Raw genomic sequence first — 21,011 nt, 5'->3', positions numbered from 1 at the left:
TTTATTCAATTGTTCATTGAATTGTTAGAGTTAAGAAAAGTTCAGAGTTTTTTTTAGAGGACACACAATTTTTATTGAGAACTAGCCATTTGGATCCCGTGGCAACCATTGTCCGTTCCGGGATAAAATATAGCCTATGTTAATTGGGAAGAGTTTTTCAAATCCGTTCAGTAATTTCGGAGCCCTTACGTGTATAAGCTATATTGTATAAGTTATTAACAAAGCTATCTTCACAAACGCAAACCACTTAGTAGAAAAAAACAAACAGGTAAAAATTGTCTGTGGTGTATTTACACCAATCAACGTCAAAAGTATTATTTTGTGATTGTGAAAGTTATCGTTTAATTAATTATTTATAATTCTATCATCATTTCACTGTTGTCCAGATAAATACTAAGATGTCCTGTCGCAACGCATCGCACGCGGGCAGCTGGTACACCGAAAATGGTACGTCAGTTGCAAAAAGTATATTTTTATTTTAACTTTATAAAGATTATGATTACACCATGTAAATAACAAAAAATATAAACGAATTTTAAGGTGTGTGCATATTATGTAAATCAGTGTTTACGAGAAAAGGGATCAAGAAAATTAAGTATCTTTAAAAGTCAAAAGGTTGTTGACCCTTTTCGAACCTATTATTAAAATTCTTTTGTCTGGTCTGGACGAGTTGCAAAGACGTGAATCTTTAATGCCTTATGGTGTCGTATACATACTCCTTGTAACAATGGTTATTTATGAAAAAGTTTATAACCTACCGACCAAAACAAAGAACGTGAAATAAAAAGTTAATATTTAATCAAATTAAGATCCCGCCGTAATTGCATGCTTTCGGATATCGATTTAATAAATAATAAATCGAGTTGCACAGTTGACCCTGTTGACCTAGGTCTAAAAATAAAAAAAAAAGTCAATTGATTTTTTGGGCAATGTTGTTGAAGGTAGTTAATTTCGTTCGGAAATTATTATGATTTTATACAGCTTATACTTAACCTTTTTTCTAATGGGCCCACAATGAGGATTTGGAAGAGGTCCGCTAGAGAAGATTAGGTAAAAAAACCTGCCAAATGCGAGTTGGACTTATTTATTTGGATTTAGTTAGAGTCCGAAACATAGAAAAAGAGCGAGTAGTGTAAATATAAGTGTATTTATTTATTTCTCACTTTTCCAATCTTGTACTTCATTTACCTATTTACAAAACCTTTTATTTTGCAAGGAAATTATGATTCATAGAAAATTAATGCGTCATCCTATCTCAAGTGAGGAAGCGTTGACTTCAAGTACCAGCATCTTTATTTATAGAAAGATAACAAAGAACTTGTACTTACGGAAACAATATAACATTTTAAATGATTATAATAATAATTCTAAAGTAAATATATTTCTAACACACTGTGTTATGGTATTTCTGAAGAGTTTCCGAACGAAATCATAAATCGTCGTTACCATGACAATGACAGATATTCCAATTTCAAACAAACGTCAATACATTACTGGTGTTCGCATTTTATCCAAACATTATTTCGAAAATTCGAATTGTTAACAAAAATGGCTGATAGAACCAAAATATCGGCTGCACATTCTAAAAACACGATAAAACCGAAGCGCCCATCAACAGTCACGGCAACATCTTCCCGAACAAAATTTGTACCAAAAGAGAAAATTGTTCGTGCAAAGAAACCTAGTGCTAACGCGACAGCTTTAGAAGCGGATACCACAATTTTGAATACAGAATTCCATGGTTTCCCGGATTTTGATACTGAGAAGTACCAAATTGCATATGGCGAAATTTTACGTGCGATGTTAGAAGATTGCGTGTTTGACGAGGCTGTGGAACGCGAAGAGACGGTGATGGACCTACAAATGTCGCAACTAGCCGATAGGTTCCAAAAAACTGTGGAATTATTGGATAAAACTAATAGGAGGCTCAAGGATATGTCTTTTGAGGTTGAACAAAAGAGGTTGGTATATAGTTAAGTTTTTTTTTTATAAAGTTTTTAAAAGTAGCCTAATATTTTCATTCCATGTGATTTCCCGCGGATTCAGTAGTATTCCTTTCCGAACTACTGCCCATGCAGGCATAAAATATAGCCTCTGTTGTTTGGAAACAGTGTAGCTTTCCATCAGTGAAGAATTCTTCGAATCTGTTCAGTGGTCAGAGCCTTCAAACACAAAAATGTTTCTTTATTATATTAGTATAGAAGTATAGAAAATTCTGTTATCTGTATTATAACTCAAAATACATAGCTACACACCCAATTATTAACATAATAACCTATTTAACCAAAAACTTTAAAATTTCAGATTATTTGACCTAAAAAGCTCCACAAACAACGAATTCATAAAAGCAACGGAAAAATCTGACGCCTCAACCATTCTCAACACACTGAACACTGCTGAACAAGCCTATTTAGACCGTATCGAACTCAACAACGTAGATTTCGGCTATGACAAGTCTTCGGGCCACAAACAGTTACTAGACGCTGTCAATGACGCTATCGAGGGACTGGATCAGATTAAAAAGGAATATCATCTAGACGTATCAAATTTTAAAGAGTTCGATAAGAACCAAACAAGTATAGAAGAATTGGAAAAAGATAGGTTTGATGTAGAGTCTTTGAGAGCGGATTTTGATGCGAAGTTTCCGCAATTCAGTGAGCAGTTGTTGAAGGAAGCAACGGAAAGGATTGCGAAGCTAATTGAGTCTGATGAGGCTGATGATAATGATGATGGTGACGATTGATAGTTAAATTGCTATTTGATAACTGTAATTTTTATTATGGAAGTGATCTGTACATTATTTTAAAGAAATCTAAAACCTATTTACATTAAAAAGGAACTTAAAAAATAATGGGTGTCGAGAAATTGGTCCTCATCATTGTCACCAGGCAGTGTACAGGCTGTCGGCATTGCCATGTTGCATGGCAAATGCTTTAAATACCTTCCCTGTACCAAGAGTCATATATGACACACGGATATTTTTAACTACTGTCTCCGTTTCTTTTAATATTAATTTATTTTGGTTTCATCCATGGAAACGACTGCCGTACTGGGATAAAATGTAGCCTATGTTACTCGGGAAGAGTGTAGCTTGACAACAGTGAAAGAATTTTCCAAATCGGTTCTGTAGTGTCGGAGCACACACAAACAAAAAATGATCTTTATTATATTAGTATACAACATGTAACTTAATTAACGCACATACTAAAATTAGTTTGTTCAGAATCGTTTACTGAATCGATTTATATCATTTTTAATATAGGTAATTTTTTATCCCAAAAATAATTAAAACTACGGAAATTATTGTCATGTTAACCCTGAATAGTCAAAACAAATTCAAATAGACCGTAACTCAAAGTAATAAGACTTCGTGTATTGTCGGCTTTTTCCGTAGTTTCGTTATGTTGTGTCGAGTCGAGCGGCGCGCGGCGCGATATTTGCGTGCGTAGTAGTATGACCAAAAAGTTCTCCAAGAATTGGTATAACTAATTTATACTTCGGCCGTTCAGAGAATGCGTTCCTGACACCTATCAGTTAGTCACGACTAGTGATGGGCACAACATAACACTGAGTTCGTTACCGTTCCTTCAAAATGAACCGCCGCATTATTTTAAGATTATTTTCGTTTTAAATTGGCGGAATCATTTGTTTTATATTTTAGTTATTTAAGTGGAAACCAAAAAAAGGTAATATTCATATAATAAAATTGTTTTATTTATTCTTTGTTACAAGTACATTGAATTGAATGTGCGAACAGAATATTAATCAGACTCCGATTTGCTTGAGGAGGTGGTGTCTTCATCATCATCTTCGCCTACATGTATAATTATATTATTATCAATAACAGAATCAATCCTGATATCTCGGTCTAACAAAAGCCGGGTAATCAAATAAAAACAGATCGAAAACACTTGAAAAACGTGGTCTATGCGCACGAAACGACAACGGACGACTGTTTTAGCGTCACAAAATGGCGGCCCATAACGCCATTTGGGGTTACCATTTTTAATCTAAGTATAAAAATGCGGTTTGGTCATAGTTTTATTTTTATATTTCATAAAAGTTATAATTAAGTCTTATAGTCCATTATTTTCCAATTCTTAAAAAGAAAATCAAAACGTATTATTTTATATTATAACTGTATAAGAACAGATTACGATACTTGCCTGTTATTTTTAGCACAGCACTACAAAATATAAACCGCTGACATAACCTTGTAATAGCGCAGTATAGATTTAGAAAAATATTGTTTACCAAGTTATTTGACACTCAGTTTGGCACAAAATTATAACATTCATTGATTATTGATATAATAATGTTGTTTTAATGCTCCTCAATTGTTAAAACGGTAAACAACCAGCAAAAATATTTTTATCGTAACTGCAACGCCATTGCAAAGTTACGTCGTCAGTTCAATCGCGACGTGTCAGGAACGCATTCTCTGAATGGCCGAACTTATAGTAAATAACAATGCATATACATGTTAAATTAAAAATTCAGTGTATGTATTATGATTATAACATAATATTCTAATTGGGGTGTTTGAGGGTGTGCGTTAATTACGTTACATGTTGTAGATATGTATTTTTGCTAATTATTATGCGCTGCTAATAAAAAATCTTCAAATAAATAAAAACTTGTTTTATTTAGTATTCATACATCATTATTTTATATAACCAGAGAATTGTAAACAAATTAAATTCTAATGGCGACTGCCCGTGCTGCTGCCGCTTCGATACAAAACGGTTTCATGTCAATACATACAAACCAGTAGTGCAGCTGCGGCCGACTCCATGCAGTCGCTCAGTACAATCAAACAAAAATACTCGATGGCGCAATGATTACCATGCCGGATTGCCGAACCTGAGGTCCCGGGTTAAACTCCCGGTTCGGTCGACATTTGTGTGATGAGCATGCTTGTTGGCCGTGGTCTGAGTGTTTAATAATCGCGTCCACGGCCGATTTCGGCCACGGCGGCTGTTCTCATTTAAGGAGATCTGACACAGGTGCACTCACTATTCCTTCACTCTCATAGCCCGATGGGACGGTAATCCGACACGACCGGAGAGAGATCAGGCGCAGGACCGACATTTACGTGCTTTCCGATGCACGGGTGAATCAATCACCAACTTCCAGACTATGGCCACTAGACCAACGAGGCAGTAATAAGGAAGGTGTTTAATTACCTAGCTGTATGTAGTTTATCAGTTGTGTTAGCACCCATAACACAAGTTAATTAATAACTTACTATGGGGCTAATCGACCGTGTGTGGTGTCCCGACATTATTATAAAAAAGTATTATTTTAAAAAATCCTCTTTATAATATTAGTTTGTAACATTTTCCCAGGTAACGAGCTGTCCCGTCAGTTGGACTTATGGCTGTCGAAAGCCGATCTCACGCATGGACCTGCCAGAGCCATCATAGCACCGTAAGTCTACATCTATATTATCTCCCGAGCCTTATCCCAACTAGAGAATGCAAATCCGTTCTGTTTTAAAATCCGGATTTTTAAGAACGGATTTTTGGTCCAATCCGGATTATCCGGATATTACGGATTTTTCATGAAAATAAACAAACCTACTTATATCAGTTTATTAATATAAAGTTTCTCATATTTGTGTAAATGGATTAAAATAAAAACACTGGAAAATCAAATCATATGATTTATTTTATTTTTGTTTTTTAGAATTATTCAATTTCTATACTAATCAATTTTAATACTAATATTTTGGTGTTATAGCTATAATATTCTCATTAAATAATCAGTTTGTAACTCGCGTGCTGAGTAATGTTAGTAAAATAATAAGTACAAATTCTTCTTCTTCTTTCGTGTCGATGACATGTTTTACAGTGAGACTACACTTTGTCAGCCCAATATGCCGCCACAGCGAGAGCACGGCCGGATGCACTCATGAGGTCCTGCCGCGAGCAAGTTTCAGGGCACAGTGGACATGCGATGAGGTGGGACATGGTCTACATAGCAGCCCTACACTCGCACCTAAGGTCCACCCTGCCCGTGAAACCCCACCTGGACCGATTGTCTTTGCTTTGGCCGACCTGCAATTGGAGTCTGTTTAAGGACTCCCAAACTCTTCTCGGGAGATCGTGTCCAGGAGGGAGTTTTCCAAGAGCGGGACAAACGGAGTGGGCAGTGGAACTCCTCGACCGCCAAAGTTCCCGTCTGGCTAGAGAGGCCTCACCATCGACAGGAGCAACGATCTTGTAAAAAAAACCCCTGCGACTTTTGAGCCGCTGTGGCACTGGGGTGTAATTGTGCATGCGGTGTCGTTGGTCTGTGTCGAATTTGGCTCTCTCCTCTCTCGATGCCAGAAGCCACGCTTCTACGTCTGGTCTAACATCTGGTGGGGCAATGCCGGCCAGTGGGTACAGCATATGTACCGGGGTCGGCTTGAGGCAGCCAGTTATAATGCGGCACGTTTCGTTCAGTGCTACATCCACCTGCCCGGCGTGAGCGGAACGACTCCACACAGGACAAGCATATTCGCCCGCGGAGTAGCACAGTGCCAGGCCAGTGGTTCGCAACACCGATGGTGAGGCTCCCCAGGTCGTGCTCGTTAGCCTTCGCAACAGGTTGTTGCGGGAGGCAACTTTCTGCTTGGTATTCTCGCAGTGTTTCCTAAAAGTGAGCGACCTGTCGAGAGTTACACCCAGATATTTTGGAAGCTTGCAATGGCTCATGGCTGATAGGTACACCTCGCCACTAGATGTTAAGGGTTCGACTCGCTTCTCTGTTGCGCAGGTGGATACAGATAAAAACATAAAAAAGCACGCAATTATTATGACAAAAGGTTAAAAACGCTAAACCCTATAAAAAGCAAAAAATAACTTTTAACACTACGTAAGTACCAACTAAAGCATGTCAGACTAAACTAAATTTTGTCGTGTCGGGGGACCGCTCTAATTTATTAGCCTAACGTTAGAAGTAATTATATACTACTACATTACATATACTTCTTATAACTTTTTATACAATTTTGTTTAGATACGTGTTTTTTTTAATACGAGTGTTGTAATTAGGTAGGTATCATTTGATTTATGTAAGTATTTTTAAAGGTAAAAAGCGGTCCCCCGACACGTCAAAATTTAGTTTAGTTTGACATGCTTTAGTTGGTACTTACGTAGTGTTAAAAGTTATTTTTTGCTTTTTATAGGGTTTAGCGTTTTTAACCTTTTGTCATAATAATTGCGTGCTTTTTTTTGGGTCGGGGGTTTTTTTTAATTTATAATTTAATTTTATTTCATGCTTTTTGAAGGAGCTCCTTAATTTTTCCTTCTTTCATTTAATTTCTTTTATTTTAAGATGGGGTCGCTATATGCGATCTCGGCCAAAAGAAGCTGTTTAACAATCCTCATGACAAACCAGCTCTGGGAGAATTGCACAGATTGAGAAACAACAAAGATTAACCTTTGGACATTCTAGATTTTCAGCAAAAATATAAATCGGTTTATCCGTTTCATTCCGGCATTCCAGGGTTTCATCCGCCACATCCCATTTCCAGCATCAGGTTCTCGTCAATCAGAAACATGAAGAGAACTCGTCAAGACAAATTCAACGAGCCCAAACTCGATGGGTTTACTAAACGGCAGTTCAGGGTTACGTCTCCTATCTTCGTGTCCTAACAGCAGACCAGCTCAGTGGTTCCAGAAGACATTAGTATTTCAAATTTCAGATCCCACATATGCTTGCAAGTAAACTGAGCGTGTAACATTCCTATCACACCTAACAAACGAGCTGATGACCTTGAAGACCTGAACCGATTTCCACCAAACATAGCTAAGAACACTCCCGAATGACATTCCTTTCAAACAAAAAAAACCGCATTACAATCGGATCATCCGTTTGGGAGCTACGATGCCACATACACACACACACACACACACACACACACACACACACACACACGTCAAACTTATAACACCCCGTCGTTTTTGCGTCGGGGGTTAAAAATGTACATAAAATGTGACCTCAAAAATAATAAAGCATTTAAGTAAAGTGCTATCGTTTAACCTGCTGCGAATTCGGTTACACATAATTCCTGCTGCAGAAAAAGCACGGTCTGATTCGACGCTTGTAGGGGGAATGCATTGAAGATGCTTGTAAGCGGCCTCCAAGTATCATCCTCGTGAACCACTATCCTCGAATAGCGCCATCTCCACTCGCACTAAACTGGGAATATCAGTTTCAGGCTTTCGGCTGATGAGGACATTTTCTTCTCCAGCCTTACCTATACTATCTATACTAATATTATAAAGCTGAAGAGTTTGTTTGTTTGAACGCTCTAATCTCAGGACCTACTGGTCCGATTTGAAAAATTCTTTCAGTGTTAGGTAGCCCATTTATCGAGAAAGGCTATAGGCTACTTGTTATCCGGGTTCGTGCAGAGGTTTCCACGGGATGCGGGTGAAACCGCTGGCAGAAGCTAGTAATATTATAAAGCTGAAGAGTTTGTTTGTTTGTTTGTTTGAACGCGCTAATCTCAGGAACTACTGGCCCGATTTGAAAAATTCTTTCAGTATTAGATAGCCCATTTATCGAGGAAGGCTATAGGTTTTACTTTTTATCCGGGTTCGTGCAGAGGTTCTCACGGGATGCGGGTGAAACCGCTGGCACGAGCTAGTTGATTTTGTATATCTCAAATGCTAATCTCTCTCGAAAACTCATTTCTTGATCTAAACACTCTTGTTCTCTGGAAATAGTTTTATGTGATTCAAGAAACACTTCTATAGGATTAATACGGGTTTCTACAGTTCTGGAAATTACTTCTTCTATTTCTGTCCGTTTTTTTTTTAGGTTTCTTATTATTCAGAAAATCCGCGGATTTGATTTTCGAATCCGGATTTACAAGTCGAGTAAAAATGTGCGGATATCCGGATTTTTCGGATTACGGATAGTCCGGATTGCATTCCCTAATCCCAACTATGTCGGGGTCGACTTCCAGTCTAACCGGATGCAGCTGAGTACCAGTGTGCTACATGGAGCGACTGTCTACCTGACCTCCTCAACCGAGTTGCTCAGGCAACCCCTTGGTAAGACTGGTTGTCACGACTGCCAAAGATGTTTACTGTCCTACCCATTTAGTGCCTTCCGAAGCACGGAGGAACTCTTCATGATAAGATGGTCATGAATTCATGATGGTGGTAATCTTCGATTCGCGCGTCTTTGGCATTGCTTAGCCAAGAGCTCTGCTATACAATACACTACCTGTTTCCTATGGTTTTCCTCGCATTCCGGTGGAAAATTTCCACGTATCCGGACAAAACATAGCCTATGTTACTCGGGGATAGTCTACCTCCCCAACAGTGACAGAATTTTTTGAAATTGGTTTAATAGTTTCTGAACCTTTAGAGCTCTGCCTCACTAAGACGCCAAGTACTTGAGTAGGTACATCATCATCCTCCGAGCCTTTTCCCAATCATGTTGGGGTCGGCTTCCAGTCTAACCGGATTCAGCTGAGTACCAGTGCTTTACAAGAAGCGACTGCCTATCTTACCTCCTCAACCCAGTTACCCGGGCAACCCGATACCCCTTGGTTAGACTGGTGTCAGAGTTACTGGCTTGACTTACTGGCACCCGTAACGACTGCCAAGGATGTTCAATGACAGCCGCGACCTACAGTTTAACGTGCCATCCGAAACACAGTCAATGGTGTCTAAGATATACTTAGAAAGTACATACAAACTTAGAAAAGTTGCATTGGTACTTGCCTGACCTGGGATCGAAACCCTCATACTTGAGAGGTTGGTCCTTTACCCACTAGGCCACCACGACTTGAGTAGGTACATATAGATACATAAATAAACTAGTTTACTATAGTATAATATAATTATTTATTTTAACATTACAGTCACGCCGGCTACTCGTACTGCGGAGCTTGCGCGGCCTTCGCCTACAGACAAGTCAGTCCCGTGGTCGTGTAAGTATTAACATCTGCCTAGCTTGTTCACAACTATGTTGACCTTCACATCGCCCGTAGACGGCTTACATGATTATTTAGATACGAATAAAAAGTACACATGTCCATCAATTCAGTGTTTATAATACTAATACAATAGCTTTTGCAAGCGGATTCACCCGCTTCTTGAGGGTCTCATTTCCCTCACTCGGATGAAAAAGTAATGTTACTCAACTGTATCTATAATTAGCTATGTTACTCTTCAAAACAAACAATTTTCTATAAACTTGCCTATGTCATTTTGATGTAAACCTACTTACTGTCAAGTTCCATCGAACCCCATTCGATATTTTTAACTAGAAATACCCACACATTCATCCGTGCATTTACACATTTTTTTAAGCTAAATCATCAAATGACCCCTCCCGCGTACGTGGGTGCAGCGTGAGGGAGTGTCAGACTCTTACCGACTAAACCCACCATGTTCTTTCTTAGGCCGTATTTACGGAGACGCGGGGCGTCTCGCGTCGCGTGTGGCGTCGCGTCTCGCGGCGCGTCGGACGTTTTTTCTGTTTACGGTGGGGCGGCGCGTGAAACGGCACGCATCATCGCACGCATAAACATAAACTTAAAGCAATATATGACCATGTTCATAGAGAAGCGAGACGGGAAGCGTGGCGGTGCCCACCGCGGCGCCCGCGGCTAGTCCTCTAGCGTGTAGCGCAGCACGCGGCGGGCATCGCGGCGGCGCACGCTCGTCTCGATCAAATCGACTGGTTTTATGTTGGCGAGAGATGGGAGCCATATTATAATATATCGTAGTCTTTGATGGGAGCGCACGTGTCGCAACTTGCAGCATTTCTATATAAGTTGCGCGATTTCTAAATAACACTTGACAGAAGATTCCGCCTCGGACGTAGCTTCATCGAGAATTGCCGATGCGTGCGCCGCCGCGATAAACGCCGCGTGGGACGCGTCGGTGCCATCCGCGGGTTCGGCCGCAAAAAACGCCCTAATTCAAACAAACGCGTCTAAAATCGCTTCTCCGTAAACGCACTCATACAACGCCATATATTTGAATTCAGTGCGGGCCGCGCCGCTCAACGAAACGCGCGACGCCCCGCGTCTCCGTAAATGAGGCCTAAATCCCTTTATGTACCAGCGCCGCGGCAACTCGCGCGAACAATCCCGCAGCCCCGGCAGGCCTTGGCCCTGCTTTGCCCCGCTGTTTACATATACTCTCAGGTTTCATCAAAACTTTTTTAGTTCAGTAGTTTTGGCTTGAAAGAGTACACACGTCTAGGTGTCGTAATTTGAAAAGTTTATGGTTCTCATGTGATATATTATATTTCAGTAAGCGTATCTTCATTCTGGGTCCGTCTCACCACGTGCGACTCGGGGGCTGCGCTCTGTCGTCGCTGGACAAGTACCAGACGCCGTTATATGACCTCACCATTGATAAACAGAGTGAGTAATAGGTATTATAGAAATAGCAATAAAAACTACTACTTATAAGAGATTGTGAGAATTGTGTAAAATGTGTAGGACTATTGCCGTACAGAACTATCAGAAAGTAAATAACTTTTAAAGTCTGAGAACTGTAATTACCGCATCCGGATAAAAGTAGCTTAGTAATAATAAGCTTCTAATTTTTCTCGTGGTTTCACGGTAGATATAATATAGCGTGTGTTACTTAGGCCTCTGCCTCGAATTTTGCGGGCAGCGGGGCGGCAGCGGCGGCGGCGCGGGAGCGGGGCAGGCAACGCATACCTGTTCTCGAAACTAGCGGGCAGATCGCGCGGCGCTATAGCAGTGTAGTGTTGTGTTCTGTTGTGTTTGCTGTTCCATATGGGTGTCCTCTCAAAGATGGCCGAAATAATTAGCTCTTGCACGTCCGAAGACATTTTGATACGTCACAAAAAAAATGTATAACACTATGCCTACAATGCAGACGCCCAACGCGGGCGGTCACCGCTTGACTGGAGCGCACCGCTCGTTGCCCGCCGCCGCGCCGCTCCCGCGCCGCTGTATTCGAGGGCCGGTCCATATGAATATACGCGTAAGATCCTGCCGCTCCCGCGCCGCCGCCGCCGCCGCCCCGCTGCCCGCTAAATTCGAGGCAGAGGCCTTACGAATAGTGTAGCTTGATAAAAGTGAAAGAATTTATCAAATCGGTTCCTTATTTTCGGAGCCTTTAGGGTACAAAGAAACAGGCAAAATATCCTTTGTAATAATACTAGCTGTTTCCCGCGGTATCACAATATGGTTCTTCTTCTAATACACGGATAGAATATAGCCTATCACCTATACTAACTATACTATACTATACAAATATACATAATATATATTCCTTATACATCTATAATAATATTATAAAGAGGAAAACTTTGTTTGTTTGTTTGGTTGTAATGGATAAACTCAAAAACTAATGGACCGATTTTAAATATTCTTTCACCACTAGAAAGCTATATCATCTGCGAGTAACATAGGCTATATTTTATCCCGGTGCGGGCAGTAGCTCCCACGGGACGCGGGTGAAACCGTGGGAAAACGGCTAGTAGTTAATACTTTTTGTTTATTTTGTAAAGGCTCTAAAACTACCGAACCAAACCGATTACAAAAATTCTTTCACTTTTGCTCAACTAACATAGGCTACATTTTACCCAGTTGCGGGAAGTAGGCTGTGGACCTACACACTATATCTTGTTCCCAGTTTACGCTGAATTAGAAGCGACCCGCCAGTTCGAATGGATGGACGTGCAGACGGATGAAGATGAACACTCCATAGAGATGCATCTGCCTTACATTGCTAAAGTTATGGAAGAGTGAGTGTTCAAAGCTTTTTACTGCTATTGTGATATTTACAGGCATATTTGAATAGTGAAATTTTGTAAAAAAACATTTACTCAAACTGGGCTGCAAAACACCACTTTTAACACGCTTCTATTAGGTCGACCTGTATCTAAGTATGTAATGGAATGTAAGGTAATTAATTTAACCATCTTCCAAGGATCGTAGCGTCATGAAAATTGCCAGCTGTATGTAGTTCTGATGACAATACAATAATATGGTACTGTCGAACTGATCTGATGATGGAGCCGGCAGATATGAACTGGAACTTCATGATGGAACATCGTGTCACAGTATATATCATCGTATTTGACCATTTTATCGTGCATTTATAAAAGCGTGCCTATTTACTTAGTGTTTTTTAAACTATTCATTTCTGAAAACCAGCGCTGGGACTCTGTCTCGTTTCGGGTCGCAGCATTATGCTGAGCGAGGGCCGTATTGCGCGCTTTAAGACGCATATTTTCCCCTTCTATCATTATTTCTGTATAATGTGCCTAATTTTAAGTGTGTATATGCGTCTATTGTTGCGCAATAAAAATTATTTTCTTTCTTTCTTTGTTTACAAAAGACAGCCCCCAAAACGCACCCCCTTTACCACTTCCTATGTGTTTTTGCTGAGACATAAAGACCTATACTCCATTTGATTAGACTAGACGCCGACCCTAATAATGGCGTCCACGGCCGATTTCGGCCACGGCGGCTGTTCTCATATAAAGAGATCAGTCAGCTGCGCAGGATATATTATAGTTTGGGCACATTTGCTTGGACTGCGGTGCACTCACTATTCCTTCACTCTCATAGCGCGATGGGACGACAATCCGACACCACCGGAGAGAGACTAATAGTGCAGTCATTGAAGCATTATTGCTACGATTTTTTTTACTGTGAACCGATTTGCATGAAATTTTGGAATTAGGTTCATCTTACCCTTAACTTCAAAAGTGAATATGATTTGAACTCCGCCACCCCCCCTGGGGGTGGTTGACCCCCCTTTTTGGGGTGAATATTTTTTTTGCAAAATAACCTCGGATATCGATAGAAGACCTAATTTTAAGCTAAAGTTGTCTTTAAAGTTTTAAAAAAAATCCAATACTTTTCAAGTTATTGGCAATTGAAAATTCGCAATTTTTTCACGTTTTTCATCGGTTTTTTGCAAATATCTCCAAAAATATAGGTTTTATCGAAAATTTATAAAGAACAAAATTGTAGCAGGTAAAACAACGAACAATTTGTTTTTTTTATAAAAGGTCCTAAGTGCAATATTAAGCTAGATATTAAAGATCAAAGCCGTTTTTTATTTTGTCTGAAATTTAATCGTTGTGGTCAATGCCATGTAGCGGCGAGTAGATGCATTTTATGCATTCGAATACAAATGGGTTTTGTAGTGCTTGAAATAAGCTTTAAGATGAGTACTATTAAAAGTCTTTTGCACGTAAAATAAGTGAGCTGTATTGCAAATAAGGGGAGCATCTTTTATTTTTTCTTTTAAATCAATGGGTTTCATAAGTGCCATTTCCACCAAAATTAAAATTAATCGTATTCCGCCTAGGATTAACTTTATTATGAAGAGTTTGATAGATAGTATCAGTTTGGCTGCTTCAGGACAGATATTTTTCAAAAAAGTCACGATTAACGAAAAGAACAAAATTTCAAATTAAAGAAAAACCCACTTGTTTTTCATAATATCTCAAAAATTACGACAGATACGTATAAAAGTGTACTGATAAAAAAATTACGTATTTTTCTGACAAACAATTTGGTTTGTTTGTTTTTTCTGTCGAACAAAAATTGACGGAGATATGATTGTTTAAAGAGCGCGTGGCAGCGCAATCACAGCCTCTCTTAAGCACTTTAACCCTTCACCGTTTTAGAAAAAAGTTCTTTACTATATATTGCAATGATGGATGTTGTAGCTCTCTTAATTACTTTTACAGTGCTTTTTTATAAATTGTGATAGCATGAAAATTGAAGGAGTTACGGTCCAAAAACTTGTCATATTTTTTTCTACTTAGTAACTGAAAACTTCGGAGTGTCAATATTTGGAGCAATGTGAAAGTAGGCAGTATAATAAAGAGTCACAACTATTGTAATGTGTATATATGTCACCGGAAAATAATAAAACTGGTAAATTGATCAACTTACTAAAATAATAGCTGGCATAAACTACGTCGATTAAATTTCAGACAAAATAAAAAACGGCTTTGATCTTTAATATCTAGCTTAATATTGCACTTAGGACCTTTTATAAAAAAAACAAATTGTTCGTTGTTTTACCTGCTACAATTTTGTTCTTTATAAATTTTCGATAAAACCTATATTTTTGGAGATATTTGCAAAAAACCGATGAAAAACGTGAAAAATTGGGAATTTTCAATTGCCAATAACTTGAAAAGTATTGGATTTTTTTTAAAACTTTAAAGACAACTTTAGCTTAAAATTAGGTCTTCTATCGATATCCGTGATTATTTTGCAAAAAAAATATTCACCCCAAAGAAGGGGTGTCAACCGCCCCCAGGGGGGGTGGCGGAGTTCAAATCATATTCACTTTTGAAGTTAAGGGTAAGATGAACCTAATTCCAAAATTTCATGCAAATCGGTTCACAGTAAAAAAATTCGGAGGTTAGACCGTATTTTTCGCTTCAATGACTGCATTATAATACAGTTCAAGTGGAAATGGCTAATAATCACAAAATTTCTCCCATTTTCAGATACCAAACCGGCTTCACAATAATACCAATCCTAGTAGGATCCCTCACTCCTGAAAAAGAGGCTAAGTACGGAGCCATCTTAGCCCCCTACTTAGCAGACCCTCAGAACTTGTTGGTCATATCGTCTGACTTCTGTCATTGGGGGTCAAGGTTCAGATATACTTGGAAGGATAACTCGAGGGGTCAGATTTATCAGAGTATTGAGTGGTTGGATAAACAGGTAAGTTTTTTTTAATTACATTTGAAACTAGCTTTCGCCCACGGCTTTGCCTGTACGGTTATATCGCGTTTCTAAGAGAACTCTTCAAAAGTCCGGAATAAAAACTATCCTGTGTTCTTTCTTAAAGTCAACTCTATCTCTGTACCAAATTTTATTAAAATCAGTTCAGTGATTTAGACGTGAAAGCGTAACAGACAGACAGACAGAGTTACTTTCGCATTTATAATATTAGTAGGGATTGAAATTAGCCCCCTACTTAGCAGACCCTCAGAACTTGTTGGTCATATCGTCTGACTTCTGCCATTGGGGGTCTAGGTTCAGATATACTTGGAAGGATAACTCGAGGGGCCAGATTCATCAGAGCATTGAGTGGTTGGATAAACAGGTGAGATTTCTGACACTGACGCGATGATATTAGACATTTTAATAAAACTACTTTTACGGATTTTATCGCGGTTTTTATTACTCGTTAAGGATCCGAAACGTCGGAATTAAATAATATTTATATAACCACGATAAAATCCGTAAAAGTAGATTTATTTAAATAAGTTAAAATAAAATTATATTAAGAAAGAAATAAGTTGAAAATGTAATAAATCTATGCTAATATAATAAAGACGGAACGTTTTTCGGAAAGAGAAAATTTCTCACTGTTGGGAAGCTACATTTTTACCCAGGTGATAATAACCTATATTTCTTCCGGGTATGGAGAAAAGTGAAACCGCGATTGTGACAGAGCGATATTTTCTGTAAAGACTATTATCGCAGGGAATAAGTGTGGCTTCACAACAGTGGAAGAATTTTAACTAAGTTTCAGAGCCTTTAGGTACAAAAACAATTAAATTTATTAGAGTTCAATGAGGGTTTTCGATACTTTTTCTGCCGCCAGGCGGCGCTTCGTATGCGTCAGGTCCAAACAGCTGTCAAATAGTATGGAATTGTAGGTGCCGAACTTATTGTTTATTGAAATTCTGTTATATTGGAAGTGTTATTGATTTTATTATGGACTACGGTCAGAATAAGGTTTCCGAACTAAAAATTGAGCTAAGAGAGAGGGTGCAAAAGTCACTGGTACTAAGGAAAAGCTTGTTGAAAAATTTGTTAACACAATATGATTTAGTTTTTTTTATTTACTCAACCGCAATAGTAAAACAATAATGCAGTGCTTTAATTATAAAATAAAAAAAAAAAAACACTAAAATCGTTCACTATTCATAGTAAAGATAAGCACTTTGACAGTTACCTGGACCTGACGACTCGGTGCTGCCACCTGGTGGACGCCATTTTAGAAAACCCTCATTGTAAGAACTTTTAGAATGATAAGATATTTAAAAAAAAATGGATTTAACGTCGTATTCACCTTAAATCTTTATATTAATTTTCTAGGGTATGGACATAATAGAAAAGATGGACCCGCGCGCGTTCACGGACTATCTCAATAAGTTCGGCAACACTATATGTGGCAGACACCCCATAGGCGTTTTATTGCAGGTAACAATATTATGATAATTATTATTCTTACTTGCTTGCTGAGCTATTCGATGTTTTAGTTGCGTTTGACTACTGAAAATAGTTAGTCCTTATACCTCTAACGGCCAGTTTCTTCATCAAAAGTTAAAGTTAAAGTAATGTCTAAAGTAAAAGTAACGGTCAAATTCGTTTTTTCAAGGCTAAAGTGACAGCAAAACTAATAGAAAAATTGAATTTACTTACTTACTTTTACTTTAGACATTACTTTAGCCATAACTTTAACTTTAACTTTTGATGAAGAAACTGGCCGTTAGTTAGTCCAGTATCGTTTCTTTAAACACTCAAGTATTGTATTTGTTCTACTGTTATTTTACAAATAAAAACGTCATCAATAGAGTACTTTACGTTCCTTTCATAATTTTTTACCCTTATCGCAAAAAGAGGGGTGGCATAAATATAACTGTACCTCTTAACTCGATAAGGCGATTTGGTTGTAGTATTTTTTAGATGAAAACTGGTATTCCAGCTTTGATCCTTACACATGTTTCATCAAAATCGGCTCAGCTATTTAAACCTTAACTTTCAACAAAATCAATTAATATGACAAAATTTAATAAAAAATCTCTCTTAAACACGTTTCATCAAAATCGACCGAGACGTAAGTAATTTTCTCAAAAAATCGTTTGATTTGACAAAACATAAAATAAATATATGCAATTTATTAATTACAGGCGATATCAAAACTCCGTGGCCAATCAAATAGTCCGCGGATGGCTATGAAATTCCTGAAATATGCTCAGTCCTCCCAGTGCGTGAACATGCAGGATTCATCCGTATCGTACGCGAGTGCCTCACTCGTCATTGAATAGGTAACACATAGGAAATGTGACGGACAAGTGTTTTAGATAACAATAAAGTGGAAAAAACTGCTAAAAAGTATAATCACTGTGTCAAGATTGGTCATTGGTCTACTTTGTGAGTGGTAAAAATTGGTCATTGATCAAATTTGCGATTGATTAATTGGTCATTGGTCAACTTTGCGTTTGATCAAGATTGGCCATTGATCAGGATTGGTTATTGGCCAATTTTGCAATTGGTCATTTTTTAACTTTGCCATTGATCAAGATTGGTCATTGATCAACTCTTTGACTGGTGAAAATTGGTCACGGGTCAACTTTGTCATATTTCAAGATTGGTCAATTTGCGAATTGGTCAGTTTGAACAATTTCACAAATGATCAGTTTTTCGAATTGGTCAGTATGGCGATTGGTCCACTTTTGCGATTGCTGAAATTCGTAGTTTGGATTTCTTTATTATATTTAAAACACATGTCTGTCTTACAATGACAGGCATTTATAATAAAATTTAAAATGGCTGATATAACTGACAGCCATTAAAAATATTATTTTAAATGAAAATCAAACTCAAATATAGTTCATCTTTCAACATAAGTGCTTCAAATAAAATATACTGTCTATAATTTTTATACCTTTTATAAGTTAAAAATAGTAGCGTTGAATAAAAATATTTTGAAAAATGTAAAAAAAAACTAAACATTTCTTTAAAATAGGCATCTATTAATTTTTGTGAATTTATCGTTTACAATCCTGCCTTTTCATATCATTAGAAATGAATTATGTTTATAAAAAAATGCTTGAAAAGTTATATAACAAAGATTTTCACACTGCGACGCATTTAAAAAACTTGAAGACTATTAAAAAAGCTACACTTTTGAAACTCTTTAAATAAATATGTAAAACTGTCAAAAAACAGAATTATCAAGAAACTTAAAAGGTTTGAGTATGAATGGAGACAAAACTAAGAATGATTTTGGTGTTTTCATAGCTATGTTGGTCGAATTTTACTAAAAAAAAAAACGAACTAACAAAATTCTATCATGTTTCTAATTTTGATAAGCCAGTAAGTCTGACGCCAGTCTAACCAAGGGGTATCGTGTTGCCCGGGTAACTGGGTTGAGGGGGTCAGATAGGGCAGTCGCTCCTTGTAAAGCGCTGGTACTCAGCTACATCCGGTTAGACTAGAAGCCGACCCCAACATTGTTGGGAAAAAGGCTCGGAGGATGACATTTTGGACTATGGTGAAGTCACTACCAACTTCCTGGCGGCAAAAATAATTTGAAAAGATCTTGTCTTTGGTCTCCATTCAAACTACAAACTTCTTGGCAGAATTGTCGTTGAGCCATCTCTTAAAAAATCTTTATATACGCACATTTGAATAATTTATTGTTCACCTCAACTTCAGTCGCTCCAAATAACTTTGCAGTTGTGAAGTTAGCCATTTGACTCGTTGCGTATTTATTCGTACAGATATTGTCGAGAAGCTATACTTGTCCGAAGTTAGCTACTATTAATATAATATAATAATGTCAGGATACCTTTTCACACACGGTCGGTTAGCCCCATGCTAAGTTATTAATTAACTTGCGTTATGGGTGCTAACACAACTGATAAACTACATATACACATATTTATAAACACATATCATAACACCCAGACCACGGCCAACAAGCATGCTCATCACACAAATTTCGACCGAACCGGGAATCGAACCCGGGACCTCAGGTTCACAAATTATTATTATTGACTTCATAATAGTCAAAAATATATGAACAAAACAGTACTGCGCATGCGTGAGGCGTTTAATGGCTAACTTCAGAGTTGCAAAGTTACATGGCGGGAACTAAACATGCTTTGCTTTAAGAAATTCTCAAATAAATTTACTTAATAAGCATAGAGGTAACAAATTGGAATTATATTATAAATATATACATTAGTAGTGTATTTAAAAGACTTGTAACCGAGTTAAGACCTTAATCCAATTTATATTATAGTATTTATCATCATTTTCTGAACGAAAACTTTTTTTTTTAATTTTCAAGATATAATAATCCGGGGAGTCAGCTTCTTCCATACCAAATTCTATCAAAATTAGTCCAGTCGTTTGCGCGTGAAGAAGTAACAAACATACACATGAAAAAATCTATGTTTTCTATAGTGTTCTTTCTTTCTGTTCAGAATATGATAATCTTTACTATGATATAAATTATGTGCAAAATATAACCAAGGTTGTTATTTTTGTATAAAATCATATTACTATTGTAGTGTTCAAATATTATAATATTAATGTAAGTGAATATTTTAGATATTAGTCACACCTTATGTTTAGTGTAAAGATTAGGCGTTAGTGATCAATATTTTGACTAAATTCCTAATTTTTCTTGATTCCTGTGTATACGGATTTTTATTCAAAAGTCTAATAATTTCAGATTTTGTCTTTGTTATAATGAAATGTAAGCGGATAATGGCTTTGTTCAAAGAAAATAAGGGATATCAATATTAATTTGAATCTTAAGATACACCAGTCTGGCGATCCCTATGGTCTCAATCCGGCAACCCATTGGTCTGAATTCAGCGACCCTTTGTATCAATTCGGCGACCATATCAAGCCATCTCGGCGACATTATTTTTATCTATGGCAAAAATCATCAAATGACCCCTCCCGCTGTGGGTTAGCAGCGGTGAGGGAGTGTCAGACTCTTACTGACTAAACACCGTCGTGTTCCGTCGTAGGCCTTTTATGTACCAGGGCCGCGGTAACTCGCGCGAACAATCCCGCAGCCCATCTCGCCGACCCTATAGTTAGAAAGGTCGCTGATACAACGTCAGAAAGTTGCCAATATTGCACTAGCACAATATTTAGCTTCAGTTGCCATTTAACTATAACGATAACCAAACCATAACCAGCCGTATACTTGCCGCCCATTGCTCACGGCGATTTGACAACTGAAAATGGTTCGGTTATCGTTATATAGTTATCGGCACGA

At 38.0% G+C, this 21,011-nt stretch overlaps 1 protein-coding gene and 1 pseudogene across 2 annotated transcripts; both read left to right on the top strand.

Annotated features, from left to right (window-relative positions):
* The first annotated feature begins 283 nt into the window (after positions 1-283).
* LOC124644522 (protein MEMO1) lies at positions 284-20,896 on the top strand. 2 transcript variants are annotated; one of them, XM_047183952.1, is made up of 9 exons: positions 284-447; positions 5,349-5,430; positions 9,869-9,937; positions 11,271-11,383; positions 12,630-12,741; positions 15,478-15,592; positions 15,978-16,082; positions 17,084-17,188; positions 17,899-20,896. In XM_047183952.1, exons 1-9 carry the CDS (start codon positions 399-401, stop codon positions 18,034-18,036), a joined length of 888 nt encoding a protein of 295 aa, XP_047039908.1. In that variant the 5' UTR covers positions 284-398; the 3' UTR covers positions 18,037-20,896. The 2 variants fall into 2 exon arrangements, with proteins under 2 accessions (XP_047039908.1, XP_047039907.1); XM_047183951.1 differs by lacking the exon at positions 15,978-16,082 and having other exon boundaries at positions 15,478-15,697.
* Positions 1,314-3,119, top strand: LOC124644521 (annotated as a pseudogene).
* Positions 20,897-21,011: the final 115 nt, after the last annotated feature.

Source organism: Helicoverpa zea, chromosome 30, assembly GCF_022581195.2.
Source record: "Helicoverpa zea isolate HzStark_Cry1AcR chromosome 30, ilHelZeax1.1, whole genome shotgun sequence".
In the NCBI taxonomy this organism is placed as follows: Eukaryota; Metazoa; Arthropoda; class Insecta; order Lepidoptera; family Noctuidae; genus Helicoverpa; species Helicoverpa zea.
Note: the sequence above shows the minus strand (reverse complement) of the source record. Positions and strands in the feature narration are given on the sequence as shown.

Bases quoted from the DNA above. Each gene is read 5' to 3' on its own strand.
- LOC124644522 (XM_047183952.1), top strand. From the start codon at position 399: ATGTCCTGTCGCAACGCATCGCACGCGGGCAGCTGGTACACCGAAAAT. The intron at 5,431-9,868 runs GTAAGTCTACAT...TTAACATTACAG, and splicing joins GCCAGAGCCATCATAGCACC to TCACGCCGGCTACTCGTACT. The intron at 15,593-15,977 runs GTCATATCGTCT...CAGAACTTGTTG, and splicing joins CAGACCCTCAGAACTTGTTG to GTCATATCGTCTGACTTCTG.